At 42.9% G+C, this 19,673-nt stretch overlaps 1 protein-coding gene across 2 annotated transcripts in view; it reads left to right on the forward strand.

Annotated features, from left to right (window-relative positions):
• Positions 1-19,673, forward strand: part of LPCAT2 (lysophosphatidylcholine acyltransferase 2) — a 241,330-nt gene that overhangs the window by 207,509 nt on the left and 14,148 nt on the right. For both annotated transcript variants that reach the window (XM_086945191.1, XM_086945192.1), the window contains exon 12: positions 18,258-18,356. In XM_086945191.1, the coding sequence (XP_086801317.1) occupies positions 18,258-18,356 (99 nt within the window). The remainder of the gene's footprint in view (positions 1-18,257; positions 18,357-19,673) is intronic.

Below are 19,673 nucleotides of genomic sequence, written 5' to 3' on the forward strand. Positions count from 1 at the left end.
CGATGCTTCCGAACACTGTTCGGTCAGACTCCTATTGACTTCAATGGGAGCCTGTATTCAGACCGACAATACAGGCTCCCACAGGAAAATAGGGGTGGCACGGAAAACGTGGTGCCTGCCACACTGTTCATGGTTGACAAGAGGGGACCCATGGGTACACCCTTAGTCCCCAACCGGATGACTCTGGGTGAAGGGGGGCCTGCTGCAGTCTCCCAAAGTTTCATTTCCGACAGCTGATCCATGTCGGACTGACCGATTAAGAAAGGCTGTCCAAATCAGACATTGTAGCCACTCGGTCGGAATTGCGGCCTGTAGAGATGTAAGAGTCTGCTCCGACAGACTCGGTGTCTCAGAATGCCATTCAGAAACGAGTTGGAACCAAGTCGGACTGTCCAAACGGTTTCCAACCATTGTAATTAGTCGGTAGGGAATGTTTCCGCGTTGGTCGGATACAAGGCCTCTGAATCGGAGTCTAACCAACCAAATGCATTAGGAGCCTTTCCGAACGACATTGTAATCGGCCCCCAATTTGTAACAGTGGCGGCTGGCAACTACTGCAAGTGGCGGGCGGGGGTGGGGGGGGGTTTCGGGGAAATGACATTAAATAAATTAAATTAGAAGATACTTACCGTGCAGCAGCTGTCCTCCTCTCTCTGGTTCTCTTTTCTGTGACGTCCTGGCCCCAGCCAACTCCCTTAACCAGTCCTGGCACTTCTCTCATGCTGTTAACCAGGTTATAAACTTACTTAAGTATTCCTACTGCAGTCCACATAATGCACTGCTTCTTATCCATAAGAACATTTAAACTGCTATCCAAAAACTGATTTTTATTTTTCCATGATTATTATTAAAGAAGGATGGCAATTTGTGGACTCGCATCACTTTCAGAGTCTCCGCACTACCCCACCACGATAGGAATTTGGGGGACCACCCATCAAACAGCAAATTCATTTTAATCGATATGGATTTTTCGTTGGATTGTATGGTGATAATTAGATCACTGATAAATTCTAGCCCTAAATATTTAATATAACCTTGTTGCTGAAGGACCCTAACATTTATTTGTTACCTAGATTATTAACTTAAATCAGCATTTTATAGTACTCGATTCCCTGTGCTTGGGGCTGGTCAATGAAGCCTTAATATTAAGGTAAAAGGGACACATTTGCTTAATGCTGTAACCAAAGCATCTGTTAGGCTTAGTTGTATAAATGCCTAACCACTGGCTTGGTCTCGTGAGCACTCGTCAATTTTTTCCTGATTGAAGGGTCTGTTACATTTGGATCAGGTCACTTGTGCATTGTGCAATCATTCATTTTGCATTCCGGTCAATTTTGAATTGATAATTGCTTAATAATGACAACTTATTTGCAGTTGACACAAAGTGTGAAAAACACATTTCAGTGAGCTCCAAAACAATTTAAGGTAGCTACCCCAACATAGAGTAGAGCTTGCAACATTGTGCACTTGATACATGTATCATAAAAGGCTGCTCCTCGCATGTCCTTCCCTATTCTTTACCTCTGGCCCCACGGCACAGGGTCCCCATGCCTAGGGAGAGTGTGCTGAAATGCCGAAACCAATTACCTTAGGGCAAGCAGTGGCAATTACTTAGCCAAACTCAACTCTTTTTTATGTCAGCTATAAGTGTTCAACAATTAATGTAGGTTAAATGGGTGCTGAAGATACAAACTTCCCTGACACAAAGGAAGTTATTAGATCCCCAGGTATGAAATTCTCTCTTCGCCAGTCCTCATCTCTGTGAAGCCAAAACTACAATACTTGTGGTAACACTCATGAGATAGTGCAAGATCTAGGTTTTGAACTTTGATTCTCTTTAACAAATTATGTATTACACACATTAAAAACTGAGTTTGCAGAATCGTATGAAGGAGTCCATTTCGAGAGAAACCGGTAAAAAAGGACCATCACTTCAATGTAATTTATAGTTGTCCAAAAGGAGTACGTGTTCTTTGGTCTCTGGGTTCATGTAAACAGCTTTTAATTATGGTGAAGAGTTCCATTTGACCATATTGTGATAACAAACTAACTGACACCCAAATTGTGTTTCGTTCTACTTTGGAAACCATTCAAGCTACATGTGATGTTTGACTTGAACGGTTTGATGGAGTTCGTATGATACTCACAGTAATTAATTTTCCACTTAAAAAGATAGGAGCTGGTAAATTAATTCTTCATATTAAGCCTTAATGTTAAGGCCAACTTTTATGTTTAGGGTAAAAGATATGTTTGCTTAGTGCTGTGACCAAACCATCTGTGTCAGGAAGGAAGCATAAGTGTGTTTAGCAGTCAGAATTACCCAAAACGTAGATTCCACTTGTGTGGCATGGAAAATTGGCCTCTGAAATGCAGCCATCCTGTGCTTCTCAGCCTCTTCTGTGGCGTCCACAGGTCAGGGGCCATTTGGGTGTACAGTGGCTTTCCAGGGCACAGTGTGAGCACTGGTGAGTGTCTGAGCAGGCATGAGGCACCGTAGTCAGCCAAGCATCCTGCCCTATCAAGACCGCTTTATAGCAGTGCAACATGAGTCTATGCTGGAGGGAGAGAAAACTGTAGGAGAAGATAGGGTCTGTCCTCATAGCCACAGTGCTGTGGAAGATGATAATCGCAATGTCTTAGCAGCCAGCAGGGGATGGTGAATTCTTTGTTGGGGTTGCAGTCTTGGTACAATATGTGCGTGATTAATCTGAAGTAGCAAGAAAACGCTCTTGGCATATTCGGGTGCATTTCAAATTCACTAAACGTTTGCCAATCAACACACATGCAGACCCTCTCCTCTCAGAACTCAGCTAAGCTTAACTACACCCCTCAAACTTCACATTTGCTGCACATATCGATACTCATTTGCTGCACTCCTTGTAATCTTGTATCTCTGATACTCTGCACCGTCTACAATCACAGTGTGTTGTCCGACAACACTTCTTCTCTTATACATTTTTGAGTAGAAATACCCTTTCTTCTTGTCTGCGGGGAACTGGCACACAAGATGAGGGTTTCCTGGTACCACCTTATCTGCCTATGGTTGCTGTACTCTGCACACCCTCCTAGCAGCACCACTAAGCTCTAGGTGGCACAGTAAGCTGGTGTTCCCTTCACTATGACCGCTGTCTTCTCTCCCTTCTGTTGCCCTGAACAGCTCTGTGAAGTACTTCTGCAAGTAGCACTCTACTTAGAAGCTAGCCTCCCTTCGTCAACAATTTTGACAAGGAAGATACTCCTATGCTACAGTGAAGGGAGGATTTGCAAACATTTTAACCAGTGCACCTGTTGAAATGAGGTAGGTCAGCGCGTGGCACAATGTGGCACGCGGTATAACCTCATTATGTAGCGCGTAGCACAACTTTGCACACAACATAACTCCATGATGTAACCACATTCCTCTTTTCCCATTTGTACCGCCTGTCACCCCATACCCCTACATTCCATTGCTGTCCGTTACTTGTTAGGTGTGTGGCAGTAACTTGGAAGCCAACATTTGTATAAGACGTGTGAGGGGCTTGTCGGAATAAACTTACCTCTTCATACTATTCCAAACGTCAACTCCATTTCTTCAATGTGGCGAACATCGAAGATGATGTCTAGCCCCTTACGATGTTGACTAATATCCATTAAAGAATTTGTATCAGAACACTACCATGGACGGAGAAAATTAAGATGCAGAACTGACGTGATCTACTATATTGTACTTTGTGAAGAGCTATAGGCGACGTCTTGTGCATTGAGAAATTGACCAACACCGTTTTGAAGTGTAACTGCAATGTTAATGCACGCGGCACCATTGTGAAGGGTAACTACTGTGTTGAGTGCAGGCGGGCTGAGAGAGATTCGTATGGATGTTCTCACAGCGAAAGCTTGAGTAAAGTAATGACATTGGATTCCATACATCATCAACGGAAGCCTGTCCACGCATTTGCTGCTCAGTGTGTGCCCATCGACTGTGGAAGGCTCGCGTAAACTGACTTTGGCCGGCATTTTGATGCACACCTAGTGAGCGTTGCATTGACTGTGTGTGCCTTTCACCGGTGTAAAGGAAACAAAATCAGAATTCGGTGTGTGCAGTACCCCATTAAAATTCCTTAATTCCGTTTACAATTACATAGCTGCCAAGGTTTCAGATTACTGTGTGACAGTTTCATAATTTCAGAGTAATTATGAGTGACATTTTAGCGACTATGAGTGACACTTTCTCGTGAGCAAAATTAGACAATGAAGACGAGGCAAACATAGAACTATCAGAAATTGCACTCATTTGAGCAACAAGAAAGTCTAAGAAGATCTTAAAACTGCAGCAAAGCTCCAGAAATGGAACAGCACTAACCTATTAAAAGGAGTAACTCACAGCTAATCCTCTAAAATAGCTTGGCGAATATACATGGTTCATGTTCTATAGCAGAAACTGTCACAAGACAGAACTCTGATCTCGCTCCAGCACTCCATTATTCACCAAAGTTACCTTGACCTTTTTTCTTGATGCATGAAAGCTCCTGGACACACATAGAATTCAGCCCCACTGCCAACTTGTTTTAACCCCAGGTTATTTTTCTGGGCCTCTGCAGAGTCTTAAAGCACGATTCACTGGGAGAGGTCGACCCTACTGGCCTATCCCTGTCCATTTTAACCCCATTCATAATTTGCCTAGGGTGTCTTCATCGGCCCGGGATGAGCAGGGGGTGAAGAATTATTCCAAATATGATGGTCATGTTGCCAGGGAGCTATTCATTTGTTAAAACGTAATCATGAAGATACCGCTTTAATGCAGACAAATTATACTACTATAAACGTATAGGCAGAGAACACCTTATAGTCCACCAAGAGGAAAGACCGGCAAATTACGATACACAAAGGTGAGCCCTTAAGGGAATCTGTCAGTATGATGCCTGGCTGGTAGCAATCCTGCAATAAGTGCAGAGTGAATCACAACGGTATGAGCAAAGTGCGCAAGGAGCCCGCCGATATGGGAAAAAAAATATAGAGGAATAAAAGAAGAAATACAATTCAAACAGCACTTCCATTACCCAGATTTAATTATGGAGGGTGGACCCATTTTCAGCATGAAGCAGATAAAACAACTTAGCCTGTAAGTGATCGTCTTTAAGCAATCGAAGGCATTGTGATATTTTGTGGTTACAAATAGAGACAGCTAGGCCTCAATGATTGTGAGCATTTCTTTAAATATTGTTATCCAATGACACTAGCTCATACGATAATAAGTCAGCAGTGAGTGACAAAACTACAAGCAATCACCGCAAAGGTATATGAGAAAACTCAACAAGTATATAATACTAAACAAATATGTTAGTATGTGCTCAAATTGATATCAAACAGAACAAAGGCAAGTACCCCAAGCTGTCTGATTACTCCAAACAGCAAAGGTGCAGCAAATAAGCAGCTCACAAACAAACAGATTACACATTCCTATAAAGTTATGAATACCAAACAAGTGAGCTAAAATCACATTAAGTGATTCTGGAGATGTACTCCCCCTGTGTCAGAATCCAGGTACGGGAAACGTTAGGTCCGGCAAAAATGCGAGAAGGAATGTGTGCTCAGGACGCACTGTTTACATATGCCCTTAATTGTTTGTAAGCGATCTTAGAGAAGGCATTGTGATATTTTTTAGTTACAAATAGAGACAGACATCAATTATTGTGAGCATTTCTACACATATTGTTAGCTAATGACACTAGCTCATACGGTATAAACCAGCAATGACAAAACTACACGCAATCCCCCACAAAGGGATATGCGAAAGCTCAAACCGTATGTAATGAGGGGGCCCCCGAACTGCCTTGCAGGGAGGCCCCCTTAAGGTTTGTTACGCCAGTGTACTAGTCTCGACGCCCCTCGGCCCCCCTGGCGCAGCCGCTTACAGTCCTGGTGGCCAGAGCTGACTGTTGGCGGCTCAGCTGCCCCATGTCATTCAAGGTGGCGCAGCCTGCAGTGTTGTACGTGGCGCAGCCGGCCGCCTGCCGCAATCCAATTGATTATTCATGACCCCTCTTGCCATGAGTGAGCTCGCTCAATTCGGTGCTGCCTTGCACTCACTGACTTGGATTCCCCCACCGCTTCTGCCTACTTCCTCTTCTTCCCGGACGTGAGCACTCTACCTGCAGACACATCCGAATTATTATTCCCGGTCCCCCATGGTCCCACGGTGATTGACAGCAGTATCGACTGCTGAGAGGGCAGCCCCTCCCCCCTCTAATTGGAGCACAGTGTGATGAGAGTAAGCCAGGCGCCGAGCTGGCGCCGCAGCCACTATTGCCGCATCATGTATCCAGGCAACACAGCAGGCAGCTGAGCTGCCTGGGCAGAGTCAGAGTGCACTGTGCAGAGATACATTGTAGCGCTTTCTGAGCCACTCCACAGAGCTGAGAGCATAATCGGTTAACTATTTAGGGACTCAGCTGGCAAGCACGTCTCTCGCTGCTGGTGGCGTGCCTGGCAGAGGTGGCAAAATGCGTGACAATACATTTAGAGTGCGGTGATACGGAACACTGCACTGAAATGCGTGAGCATCACACCTGATGCGTGACGCTTGGCAGGACTGCAATTAATCGTTTGATGATAACGCCTTTTCATAGTAAGTGCAGAAATCTATTTTAAGTTTACACCAGCAAAAGCCATCAGTAATTTTCACTAGAATGTTAAGGTGTTCATCAACCTAACTTTCCACATCCATTGAAAAATATTAAAAGAATTTCTGGTGGACTTCATTTTATAAACAACTGGGATACTTTTATTCTACGATACAGTACAGTACAGCACAATATTGAATATTGAAACTGAGAAGAGACCCTTTTTTTGCTTGCAGGAAACTTGTATTTAGTGGTGCAGAATTAAAATAATACGCATTACTTGAATTCTATAGCTGTGTAACTGCTGATCACAAGTTTGGCTATTTTACGGTTTTCATTCATTTAGCATATGCTGTGCATGAAAGTACCTTGTGTGCTGTGAATTTAATAATCTTGTCAAATCCTCAACCTTTCCTTCCATGTAAGAGTGAACCATGCATGCCATGGAAGAAATGGAAAGAATATTTTTGCAACTACATTGAAACCTTTGATGTTGATGATTTCACACCTCAAAAGTTAAGAAAAAGTGTTGCTGTATTGCTTAGGGCCGGGTGGTTTAAAAACATATAATCAAATTGAGAAAAAACAACATGAAGGAGATGTCTTTAAACACACCTCGGAGGATCTGAATGCACATTTTTCACCAAATGTTTGTGTAGCAGTTGGCAGATTTTGTTTTACTTTACCAATGCAAACAAGGGAGAATGGAAAATATTGACAAATATTTATCTGCATTAAGTACTTTGGCGTTAACTCGTGGATTTGATAATCTAAGGAAGAATTTATCGGTGATCAAATCATTATGCATACTAGCAATCGTAACATTCAGGATAAACTATGGATCAACAGTGACTTCCTGCTCAAAGAGGTAGTTGCTTTGGTCAATAAGGCAGAACTCACAGGGACATATGCTACAGCTGTATTAGATCAATTTGATGAAATGAAACATGAAATTAAACTCATTCATAAGAGCAATTCTACCAATTACAGTAGGCAAGGTAACAAGACCAGTAGTAGTTCTGAAGTTAACCTTAAGAAAAATCCTATTGATGAAAAGAAGAGCACAGGAAAACTGGTTGGTCACTATAAGTCAGCTATAAAATGCTATTGTTGTAGCTCTAAGGGCCATCTAGCCAATTTTAAGAAATGTCCAGCTAAATACCAAAAATGTGCTTCATGTGGTATGGTGGGGCACTTTGCGAAAGTTTATAGGAAGAAAAATAAAAAACGTGGGAGTTTAGTACAGCATGTACACGGAAATAGGGCTAAAAACTCAGATGACTCAGCTGATTCTGATTCCTTAAATGTCAATTCCGTATTTTGCATAGATTATGATATTTTAAATGTAAATGTTATTAGGGCAAGAAATCCATGTGTGAGGTAAACATTGATGGTGTAATGATGAATGTTGTCGCTGACACAGGGTCACCCTTTAGCTTTGTTAAGAAAGATATCTGGAAACAGCATTTTGTAGAGAAACTAGACGCAAGTCTTGATAAATCCAACACAATTGCAAAAAGCTTCACTGGTGACAGCATTGACTTCACTGGAACTTGTGATCTCGAATTCAAATTAAAAAACAGGAAAGCAATGTGCAAACTATTGTAGAAAAGAATGGACCTTTTTGTCTTGGTTGGAGTGATCAGGCTGAACTGGTTTCATTCTTAATCCAAATTGTGCAGACCCAGTTCTTTCAATTAATGATCTAGACAAAAGTAACTCAGGCATTCATTAAGAATATCCTGAAGTATTTTCTGGCACTGTGGGTTTTTTAAACAACTTTGAACATAGAATAAAAAATGAAACACAATGTAACACCTTGCATACCCAAGGTTAGACACCTTCCAATTTCCAATCGAGATGAACAACAAAATTAACTTAAAAAATTAGTCGTTGATAGCATCATTGAGACGGGGGAGTCTAGTGAATGGGTTTCTCCATTGGTGGTGGTTATGCACCTTAATGGTAAGGTCAGACTCTGTATCAACCTCAAATCTCAATAGAAAAATACATGTTGATCAGTTTCCACTGCCTCACATTAACGAGATGTTTAATGTCACTAAAAGCATGCATTGGTTCTCAACCATCGACTTACAATAGTCATACTGCCAAGTACCTCTGCATGAGGATAGCAAGAAATATACCACATTCATAAAACCCTTTGGTTGTTACCGTTGCACCCGGGTATAGCGTCTGCCGCTGTCCTCATTCAAAGAATAATGTCTAATATCTTTGAAGGTGTGGTTGGTGTAAAATGTTTCCAAGCTAATATTTTGGTCATGGGTATTAACAGAGCGGAACATGATGCACGATTAGGGCAAGTTTTTTAGATTCTGAAAACAAATGGCTAAACAGTTGAACTCCATAAATGTAAATTTGCTCAAAGTGAAGTTGTGTATCTTGGTCACATCAAGGACAGGGATGGAATTAAACCCAAACAAGGTTTGGTTGAAGCAATTGTTAACGCACCACTGAGAATGCTTAATGTTGGCACTTGTGTGCTGGAGTTTCCAAATCGTCTCTCTCTGCCTTCAATCTAGAGTGTAGTTCAGTACTCCTGCATGCTTTTCTTTTACTGTCTCCTGCCCGAGTGCCGAAGATGAACAAGAATGGCCAGTCTTTCTAGTGGCACCAATTTAGGCCAGAAGAGTGTGGTACCTAGACAGTAGCGGCTCATGGAGGGAGTACCGCGGGGCGGCGGAGGGGCAGGGTGGGGGGTAGTAAACTCCGGCTCACGGTCAACTGGAGTAATGTAAAGAAATAAAACAAATTTCATTGAGCTCGCTGAAATGCCAAATGGTTTTCAGCGTGCACAATGAAATTAGATTTATTTCTTTACATTACTCCGGTCAGCTGTGAGCCGGAGTTTACTACCCCCCCACCCTGCCCCTCCCCCACCCCACCTCACCGCCCCATGGCACTCCCTCCACGAGCCACTACTGCATCTAGAACTCCTGGGCATGAGAATCTGTCCTCTGATCAAGCTGCCACTTCGGAAAGATCTTCTGTTGTAGCAGCAGAGCAGGGTCTTGTATCCGCACCTGCAAAATGTGCATCTCCATCCATGCTTGGAGATTGATCAGTGACAGATTTTAGATCCCTTTTTCGATCAAATGGCACTAGAAAAATGTTATTCTGTACTTTTAGGCATATATCAAATGCAAATAAATTATTTTATTGATTGATCAATGACAGTTGACCTCTGGCACCCTGTGATCCTTGATGTCATCTTGGCGGTGAGGTAACCCTCCACAAAAACAGTGTATGCCACTCGTTGGGAAAAATTTGTGGATCAGTGCAGCACCTAAGTTGACCCAATTGAAGCAAAGTTGATGATTTAATTGCTTGTCTGATCCTAGCCCTGAAAAGTCTTGTTTTGTGCACAATTAATAGCTATTTATCAGCTCTTTTGGCTTTCTTGCGGTTTCCAGATCAACCTTCCTTTCTGATGCCTCATTGGGACTTAAACTAAGTCTTCACCTTCTTGATATGCACCACTTTGGAGCCTCAGCACGGTTGTCCCGTTAAGCATTTGACCTTGAAAACAGTTGTTCGCATCACCTTAACATTGGCAAGACATGAATGAGCTTCAGGCTCTTTCTATCAATCCACCTTATACCACCTTCTTCCCAGATTAGTTATTTTTGAGGACCCGGTCTTCATTTCTACAGAAAGTGGTTAATTTTTTTCATGTCAGCCAGGTTATTACCCTTCTGGCATTCTTTACTCCGCCTCATCATTCTAAGTAGGAAGAGCAACTCCTAAAAGAGTGCTAAGTTTCTTTATCGATCGGACCATGGACCATTGAGTGGACGATCAGCTCTTTGGAGACATTTCCAAGGCAAAGAAGGGGAAGGCAGTGCACAAAATGGACCATCTCCTAATGGATTGTTTCTTACATGAAATTCTGATGCGCATTGGTAAAAATCCACCCCCTGAAGGAGTTGTGGGCTAATTCGATCAGGGCCAAAGCTTCTTCCACTGCATTAGCATGGAAAGTGCTTGTCCTGGAGATCTGTTGGGTGGATACGTGGATGACGGTACACAGGCTCACAAAGCACTAATGTCTCCACAGTCAAGTCTGTCTAGATAGGTATTTTTTCATTTCGGTCCTGCAGGAGGTTTTGATCTGAGCCATTTAAGAGACCTGCCACCTTGGGAGATACTGGTATGGTATCTATTCACAAGGTGCAGTTAGAAGTATCAATCAGAAGAAAAAATTACTTACCTTTCTTAGCTATCTTTCCGGAGGATAGTCTATCCAACCGATGATTCCTCTTCCACCGTCCCACCTCCACTTTCTGTGAACTGGAAAATTTGTTAATCAGTAACTTTTTCTTTATTACCTTGTACTTTAATCCAGTTGTTTTCTCGATAGTGTGAAATTAAAAATGTTAAGGTAACTTTGTTAACTGTTTGTTTGTAGTCAAGAACAAATGTCACTGTTTGAAATGAAGGTTCTCTAATTGGCAATGGTTTGCACCATTGTCCAAGTAGGGACCCTTCTTCCTAGTCAAGGTAAGGAGGATACACTTACAAAATAACCCCTGCTCAACCCCTTGGTAGCTTGGCACGACCAGACCGGTTTATCTCAGAGGCAGTGTGTAAAGCATTTGTGAACACAAACAGTAATACAATGAAAACACTATAAATGGACACCACACCAGTTTACAAAAATAAGTAATCTTTATCTAAACCAAACAAGACCAAATACAACAAAAATCCTACATACAATACTGTAAAGATTGTTACTTTGCAAGATAACCTTTAATTGCAGAAATAGCTGGAAAACACAGTTCTTCCCAGTCTGTAGCGCCATCTGGGGCTACTACGATGCTGAAACAACAAAAGTCTAACAGTTCAATCCGACCGCGTTGGTACGGGCCAGCTAAACCTATGGCGGACTCGTGAACAGTTCCTTTCTCGTTGCGTCTGACACATTGGGGTGAGTCTGTCAAGGGCAACCTTCGCTGTTGCGTTGCAAACAAATGGAAGCGGTGCAAGGTGTGGTACCCTCATGATGCGGTGCAGGCAGTGGCTTGGGGGCGGTTGACAAGATAGTGTCGGTGAGCCCAAGGCTTACGGTTCAGGGTCAGGTAGTGGTGGCAGGTTGCAGTTCAGGTGATGGAGCCAGTCGATATACCTGTTGGGCAGCAACTGTGTCTGTGCCGTCCAGGCAGGGTGAGGCAGTGCAAAGTGCATTACCCAAAGGACGCATTGCAAGGAACGACTCGGTGATGATCGTTCAGATGACGTTGGTGAGACCAAGGATGCGGGACGAAGTGCAGCGTTGCCTTCTGCGGGCCTTCAGGACATGGAATCGTGCGACGGATTCGGTGACCTAGTTGGTTGTCCTTTTTCTTCTGCAGTGACTAAAACCAGCGGTTCCAGAGATGGTGCCCAGAATTATGGTGAGGTCTTTGCTTTTCCGGAGACCTCATGAACAAGGAGCAAGCTCCACTTACAAGCCCTTGGACATACTTCTGTAGCAGGATATCCGCACAGCTCCTCTCCTAGGCAGAAACCGCTACTGCAGTCTAATCCCAGACAGCACAGAGCAAAGGGGCAGTACTCCTCCTCCAGTTTTCAGCCAGCTCTTCTTTAGCAGCTACTTGAAGTCCAAAGTAATCTTAAGTTTAGGGGTCTGGACCCCACTTTTTATAGCACAAAATCATTTGTTCTCTGGAGACAGAGTGCCTTTGCCCAGCCAGAACAAGTTATGTCCTATCTGGTGCAGCTTCCTGGCAGGAGGTGGAGGCAGCATTGTGTAAGGCAGACCAGGCCCATTCAGGTGTGAAAGATATCTCCTCCCCCTACTCTAAATACAGCCCAGGTCTAGTCAGACCAGCCCTGATTCACCCTGGAAAGACAGGACATACCTAACCACCCAAGTGGCTGTCTGAACAGAATGCACATCCAAGCCCCTGTCTCTCCAAAGCCCGACAGTCAATACACAACTTAGCAGAGGTATCCTAGATGGTTAGGCAAGAAAATACCTACTTTCCAAAAGGGATTTTTCCAAACACACATTATAAAAATAATCTTTACTAAAATATGCATTTTTATATCCTGAGTTCAGGCATACTAAACTTTATTTTTCAATCGTGTTCCATGAGCAGTTATGCTTATAAGATGTTGTTAGCAAACTCCCCATCATATCCTATGGGACAGATAGCCTTACAATAGTGAAAAACGAAATTTGCAGTATTTCACTATCGGGATATGCCACACACATCAGGGCATGTCCTACCTTTCACTTACACTGCACCCTGCCCACAGGGTACCTTGGGCCTACCTTAGAGGTGACTCATATGTAAGAAAAGGGACGGTTAGGGCCTGGCAAGTGGTTGCACTTGCCAATTCGACATGGCAGTACCAAACTGCGCACAGACACTGCCTTGGCAGGTCTGAGTTACATTTACAGGCTGATTTTGTGGGTGGCACAATCAGTGCTGCAGACCCACTAGCAGCATTTGATTTACAGGCCCTGGGCAAACAGTGCACTGTACTAGGGACTGACTAGTAAATCATGGAATCACAAGTTCATCTCAACAATTTGCAAGGAACACTTGCACTTTGGCACTGAACAGCAGTGGCAAAGTGCCAAAAGCATCTAGATCAGCAAAAACGAAGTTCAACTCACATTAGAATAACAGGACGTAAAGGCAAAAATACGGGTGACAGGTCTAACAGTCACTCTGTTTACCTCTGGCTACTGGTGATCTGCCTGGTTGCAGTGGCTATTAGATCATTCCACTCACTTAAGGCAGCCTGTGTCCTTCAATAAACAGGGAGAAACAGAAGGACAGATATTGGAAAGTTGGAGCAGGTCTATACCAGCCATTATTGGCCTTTTGCCTAAATTTGCCTTAAATGGAACTTAAGACACTCTAATGAAGTGTTATTGACTACAACTTTGGGCAGTAACTCTTTTCCAAGCCACAAACCGTGTGCTGCTCCTATTTCTCTTCAGATTCTGCTTTAGATATAAAAGCTGCTCTTCCTTTCCTAATGCTAGATGCGGTCTCCACTTTTTACCTTGATGCAAGCAGGCTTAATCAACCACATAAGTGTGAAAAATGTTTACATTTCAGTACTCCGTTGGTTGATTGACTTTGCTCTGATCAGGAATATGGGTGTAGTCGGCATCCTTTAGCAAGAAAATGAGGAGGGCTTTTCTTTCCGTGGCATTACCTAAAGGGAGACTGAAGCTCTTTTCAGGCTCTGTCTCACCATGAGGTAAGCAGCTGTTGATTTGCTTAGTCTGAGTCCACCAAGACCGTTCTCAAGTGCCGCGTAGTGCTGTTGAGAGCCATAGTATACTCCTCTTGTGAACCTGTAGTAGTATATGTAAAGCATTGGGGCGATTTATCTGGCCTTTCCCCAATGTTTTGCTCCCGGTGCTAATTGGATCTATAGGAGTCAAAAGAAATTGTAACTACAATGTTTGCCAATATTATTTAGCTTTGTTCAAAATGATTTTGTTTCACTGGTTGAGCTCACTCAAATGTATGTAAATATTTCCAAAATGTAGTTTTGTGTTATTTTTGGATTAAAATATGGGTAGGGCCTGGTGTAGTGTCATGAGACTGTGTTTGCTGCCCAGAACCTTTTGGTTCTGGGTAGACTTATCCAAGTAAGTACATAACTAGTTGGGAGGTGTTAAAGTGTGGTTATTAACGGTTATGATGTAATCAGAGAGGGGAACGTGATTGAATGCTGAGAAATAAAGGCCTACAATTCAGAGTCTGTGTGTGGTATATTTCTTTGTATGCTCCCTGACTGCGGAGGACACTACAACTTGTGACGAGTTCAGGATCTATCCCCTAAGAAACTAGACTGCTCTCACTAAACACTACCGCAAACTCCTCGCGTGTACCACATGCACCTATTCCAATGAGAATTAGTTTGAAGTTGGCATGTGTGGAATCCAGCCCACATTCGGCCCTCGAAGAAGTTGGAGACCCTACAGAGTACCACATTCAAAAGCTTGCCAGAAACCCACCGGTAAGGCCAAAAGAAGAGATACTGCGCCACAGTCTAACACAGAGCCATCATTGGTACAAAGCAGATGCCAGAGACAGTCAAAACCAGGTACCAGCATGAGCGAGAGAAGTGCCTCACACCCTCTAATCTGGCCTGAACGACAAAGCCTGGTTGAGCCACCAAAGCGTGCAAAGTGGCAAGTGGCACTCAGTGCACCAAAACTTGTTTGGAATATTGACATTTTTCAGTGACTGCCAAACGAAGCATGAAGTATGGTGCAGCTGCATTTTTGAAACCACCACCACCTTTCAACACCACCAAGAAGCAAAATATTGGCATCGGATGGACTGCATGGATAAAGACCTTTGATGATATCATAGATGCCCTAGAAGAGGTAGATGATAAGAAATCATTAGGCACTTAAAGAACCTATGCTGATGACGGAGTAAAAGAAGTGCAGAAGAAAATATCTCAAGCTGACACAATATCATTCCTCTATACTCAATCTTAACTTATGAGTCACTTCACGTCATTATTTTAAGGCCTGGGTCAAGAGAATGAAAGTGCAACTTAATATCAATGAAGACTTTCGCCTTGTTGCCGAGCAGCACCGCAGAGTCGCTTTCTGCTTGCAAAAAGCTGTTGAGCAAGAACTAGATACGCTGTTGAAGCATGACATCATTGCGTGCTCCACTGTTTCTATGCCATGGGTGTTGCCCATAGTGGACATTCTAAAAAAGGACAGTGATGGTGCTTTGGGAATCTGTATTGATATGTGCCAGGACAACAAAGCAATCAAGAGAGAAAAACATCATGGTCCACGCATAGCGGAATGATAATCAAACCGAACAGTGACAACGTTTTCTCCCATCTTGACCTGAACAAGGGATATCATCATCAACTAGCGTTTGAAGAGAATTGCATGTACATTCGATTCATGTTGGTTAGTTCAGATACAAAAAGTTGTGTTTTGGAGTGTTTTCAGCTGCAGAACTATTTCAGGATGTTATATGACAAATAATTCAACCTGTCACAGGTGCTTTTAATTACATTGGTACGTGGAGTGATGCAAAAGGAGCACGACAAGGCTCTTACACAAGTGTGCCAATTACTTGGTAATGCAGGTCTTACTCTGAGCGCAGCAAAGTGTGGGTTTCACAAAACCAGACTCAAATTCTTTGGACACATTTTCTGATGGGAGAATGGCTCCTGACCCTGACAAAGTAAAAGCACTGTCATCTACTTGCTGCCCGCAAGATATTGCCATGCTGTGATCCTTTCTAGGTATGGGCAGCTATTGGTCAGGTACATTTGTGATTATGCTACTGTAAGTGCTCCTTTAGAGAATTGTCAAAACAAAATGTCCCGTTCAAAATGGTATGTTGAATGTGATTAAAATTTCAAAGGAATAAAACATGCATTTGAGAATACAAATGAGATGGCCTACTTTGACCCCAAACTACACACTGATATCACAGCCTGGTGGGGCTGGGGTTCATCCTAATGCTCAGAGACCCATTTTGGCCTATGGCATGTGTCTGAGACAGAATTTGCATATTCTCAGTCGGAAATGGAGACTCTGGCTATAGTGTGGGCCTGCAAACATTGTTCTGTGTTTCTGAATGGAAAACATTCCAATATCTTCACAGATCACCAAGCGCTATTCACCATCTTCAAAAATCCAAAGGCCAAGATGCCCCCTCTCATTGAGAGGTGGGGTGTGAGACTACAAGAGTGTTTTTACACAATTGTACACAAGCAGGATAAAGACCAAATCCCTGCTGACATCAAAGCCAGCTGACGAGTACATCAACTTCATTGCGAAATCCAGTACGCCCGCTGCCATAACAATCGAACAGATTATTGAGGTTACAAATGCTGACAGGAACATGCATATCCTCAAAGACCTCATTCCGACTCTATTATGGAAAAAGAGCTTTCGACCTCTTGTTGACTTTGAATTAAAAAAAATTACAGGACGAACTGCCTGTGAACAAAGAGGGTTTTGTCTTGAGATGCTCAAGAATTATCATTCCTGAGAGTCTCAGGCAACAGGTCATTGAACTAGCCCATGAAGGACATTGTAGTATTGTAGCTACCAAAAGAGCTCTAGGAGACTAAGTCTGGTTCCCGCACCTAGATAAGCCCTTTGAGGGGGACCTTAAAGAGTGCCATCTTTGCATATGCCTTTCCTCTAAAGTGACTCAACATCTACTGACCATGTCTGACCTTCCTACAAAGGCTTAAGAAAGTATTACGATTGAGGTCTTTGGGCCTCTAGGACATCATCTCATGGTAGTCATTGATGAATATTTACGTTTCCCTTTGGTAGAGGATTTGCCATCAACAACCTATGGCAAGGTCATTGAGCAGCTGGACACCCTCTTTGCAGCATGGAGTATCCACACCATTCTCAAATCTGAAAACGGTCTGCCATTCAACAGCAAAGAATTCAAGGAGTTCCTTGTCAAAACGAATGTCAAACATCAAAAGATTACACTGGGTACCCTCAAAAGGTTTTTTCAGAGAGCATCACTTGAGGCCTTAAATTGAAACCTGCCCTATGTCAAGACCACTGTCCTTATCGTTCAACTCCTCACTCCACAACAGGTGAAAGCCCCTCCACCTTGCTGTTTTGACAGAGCCTCCGGAATCAAACTGCCACAATGGACAGTGGAGAGATCCTGGAGTGCTGACAAGATTCATGGTACCGACACCTCGCGAAAGTGCAAGATGAAGACCTACGCTGATCAGCGTCAGACAGACCATGAGACAGTCTTCAATGAAGGTGACCTAGTCCTGGTTAGGCAGAAGCGAAAGTGGGAAACAGACACTCCATTTGTTGTCGATTCTCTGGGGATTGTGATGAGCAAAGGATGCCTGGTGACTGCACATCGTCCCAGACAGTCCACAACACAGGACTCCTCACATTTAGAACACCTACCCTTGTGAGCGTCCGCACCTACACCTACCGATGAAGCTGTCCAGCCTGACAGTCTAGATCAAGCATCAGAACCTGAACTTTCGGTACCTGAACAGTGCATTTCAACCCCTCCCCGTTATTCGATCTGGTCGACCGGTCATTCAATCTGGTAGATGACTCATCAAAGAAATTTGATATCATTTTTGTTTGTACTTTTTATTTTATTATGGGGAGATGTAGTGTTGTGAGACTTCGTGCTAGGACTCTTGCTGTTCTGGCCAGTCTCAGACGAGGAAGTATGTAACTAGTTGGGAGGTGTTAAGGTGTGGTTATTAACGGTTAAGATGTAATCGGAGAGCCGAACATGATTGTGTTCTGAGGAATTAAGATGTACAGTCCAGAGCTCTGTGTGTGGCGTATTTCTTTGCATGCTCCCAGCCTGGCAGGCTAGCTAGAAGCCATACTTGGGGGAAGTTGTAGTTATCATTATGTGTAGGTGGCCAACAATTGTGAAGATCATTGCAGTTCATGTAAATGAACTTAAGTGTTCTAAAAAATGACAAAATATGTTTATTAATCTCTCCTTCAAGCCTTTTTTTTATAATAACTCAAGTTTTATGTTTTTTTTTTACAGAAGTATTAGGTCTATTTACTAATCGTCTTTCATAGTATGCTAAATTAATTTGTGTTTCTGACTAATACATTTTCAGTATTTTAAGCTTTGGAAAAAAATGTATTCTTTCCTGCAGAATAGAGATGGCTCCATCGATTTTAGAGAATATGTGATAGGCGTGAATATCCTTTGTAATCCTGCCAACACCGAAGAGACAATTCAATTGGCATTTAAGGTAAGCTATATCCACTACCGTCTCAAATGCTGCCTGATCTTTTCTATAAAACTGATGGCAGTGTAGGGTAAATGACATTAACTGAACTCTGTTGCAGTGAATACTGTTTGTAATGGATTGGATTCCAAAACATAAATATGGATTTTAAAATGGTATTGCAAAATAAGGTAATTGTGTTTGCAGGTAGATTTTGAAAAACTTTTTTTTTTGTCTTGATACTAAAGATTCAATAATTAACCTCTATGGTGTATATATATAATATATATATATATATATATATATATATATATTAGGTTATTAGGTCCTAGCTATGTTGGCTTGGCAGGTTTAATGTTTTTTTCTTATCTAATTATTATGTTTATATGAAAAACCTGCTCACATGGACAGAAGGGTAGCATGTATTGGTTGCACCAATATTGTCTGTTGATCCTCTTTTATTACCTATGAATTAGTCAATCACAGTATGCCTCGGAGCACTGAACTTTGAGCACCATTACCTGGTTGCACAGCTTCAGTGACCTGACTGCTGGTTAGGAGGACGTCTCACTGAGGAACTGGGTTTGTAGTAAAGCTTCCTCTAATGCACGCAACCCCCCCTGCGAGTTTAATAACCTGCTGCTAATAGCATGTGACAATTTTCATTGCAGTCTGCGTCTTTTGCCACACATGCCCCAAAATGCTTCTGAAATCTGATTGCGTTTCATTGACACGTTTTGCAGTATGGTTGGGAGAGGGTAGCCTATTGACATGGGAGACTGCATGAGTTGGCAAATCGGGAACCTTGTTCCAGTTCGTCACGCTCATACTCTTCGGGAGACTACAAGAGGAATGTGAGCTTCCAGCAGGTCCTTTCCCTGGCCCATGTCCTCCTATTAGCCAAAATGGGCCGAAAATGGCACATCACATACACTGAGCAGGACCAACATCCTCTAATACTCACACTCCATGTCATGGGTAGCAGCCGCCAAAGATTACATGACTTGTCTAGGTCCTAGAATATACTGTACAAGATCCATTGTCACCTACCCAAAGGAGTTGAGAAGGAGACATAGGCTAAGCTCTAACCAAGAATGATTGGGAGAGGGCACAGATATACCCTTGAAACTGTCAAGAAAGGCTAAGTTTCAATATATCCAGAATAAGATCCTGCACAAGGCTTATCTTGAGCTGGTAAAGCTCCATCTGATGTTTGGGTCTTCCTCTGACTGTACAACCAAGGTCGATATGGCACCGATGTTCTGGAGCTGCCAGGAGGCAGTGACACTGTGAGGGGCGGGGAGCGTTGCAGGTCCCCTAGCAGTGGTGACAGACCGAGAT

This window comes from Lissotriton vulgaris, chromosome 12, assembly GCF_964263255.1.
Source record: "Lissotriton vulgaris chromosome 12, aLisVul1.2, whole genome shotgun sequence".
NCBI lineage: Eukaryota > Metazoa > Chordata > Amphibia > Caudata > Salamandridae > Lissotriton > Lissotriton vulgaris.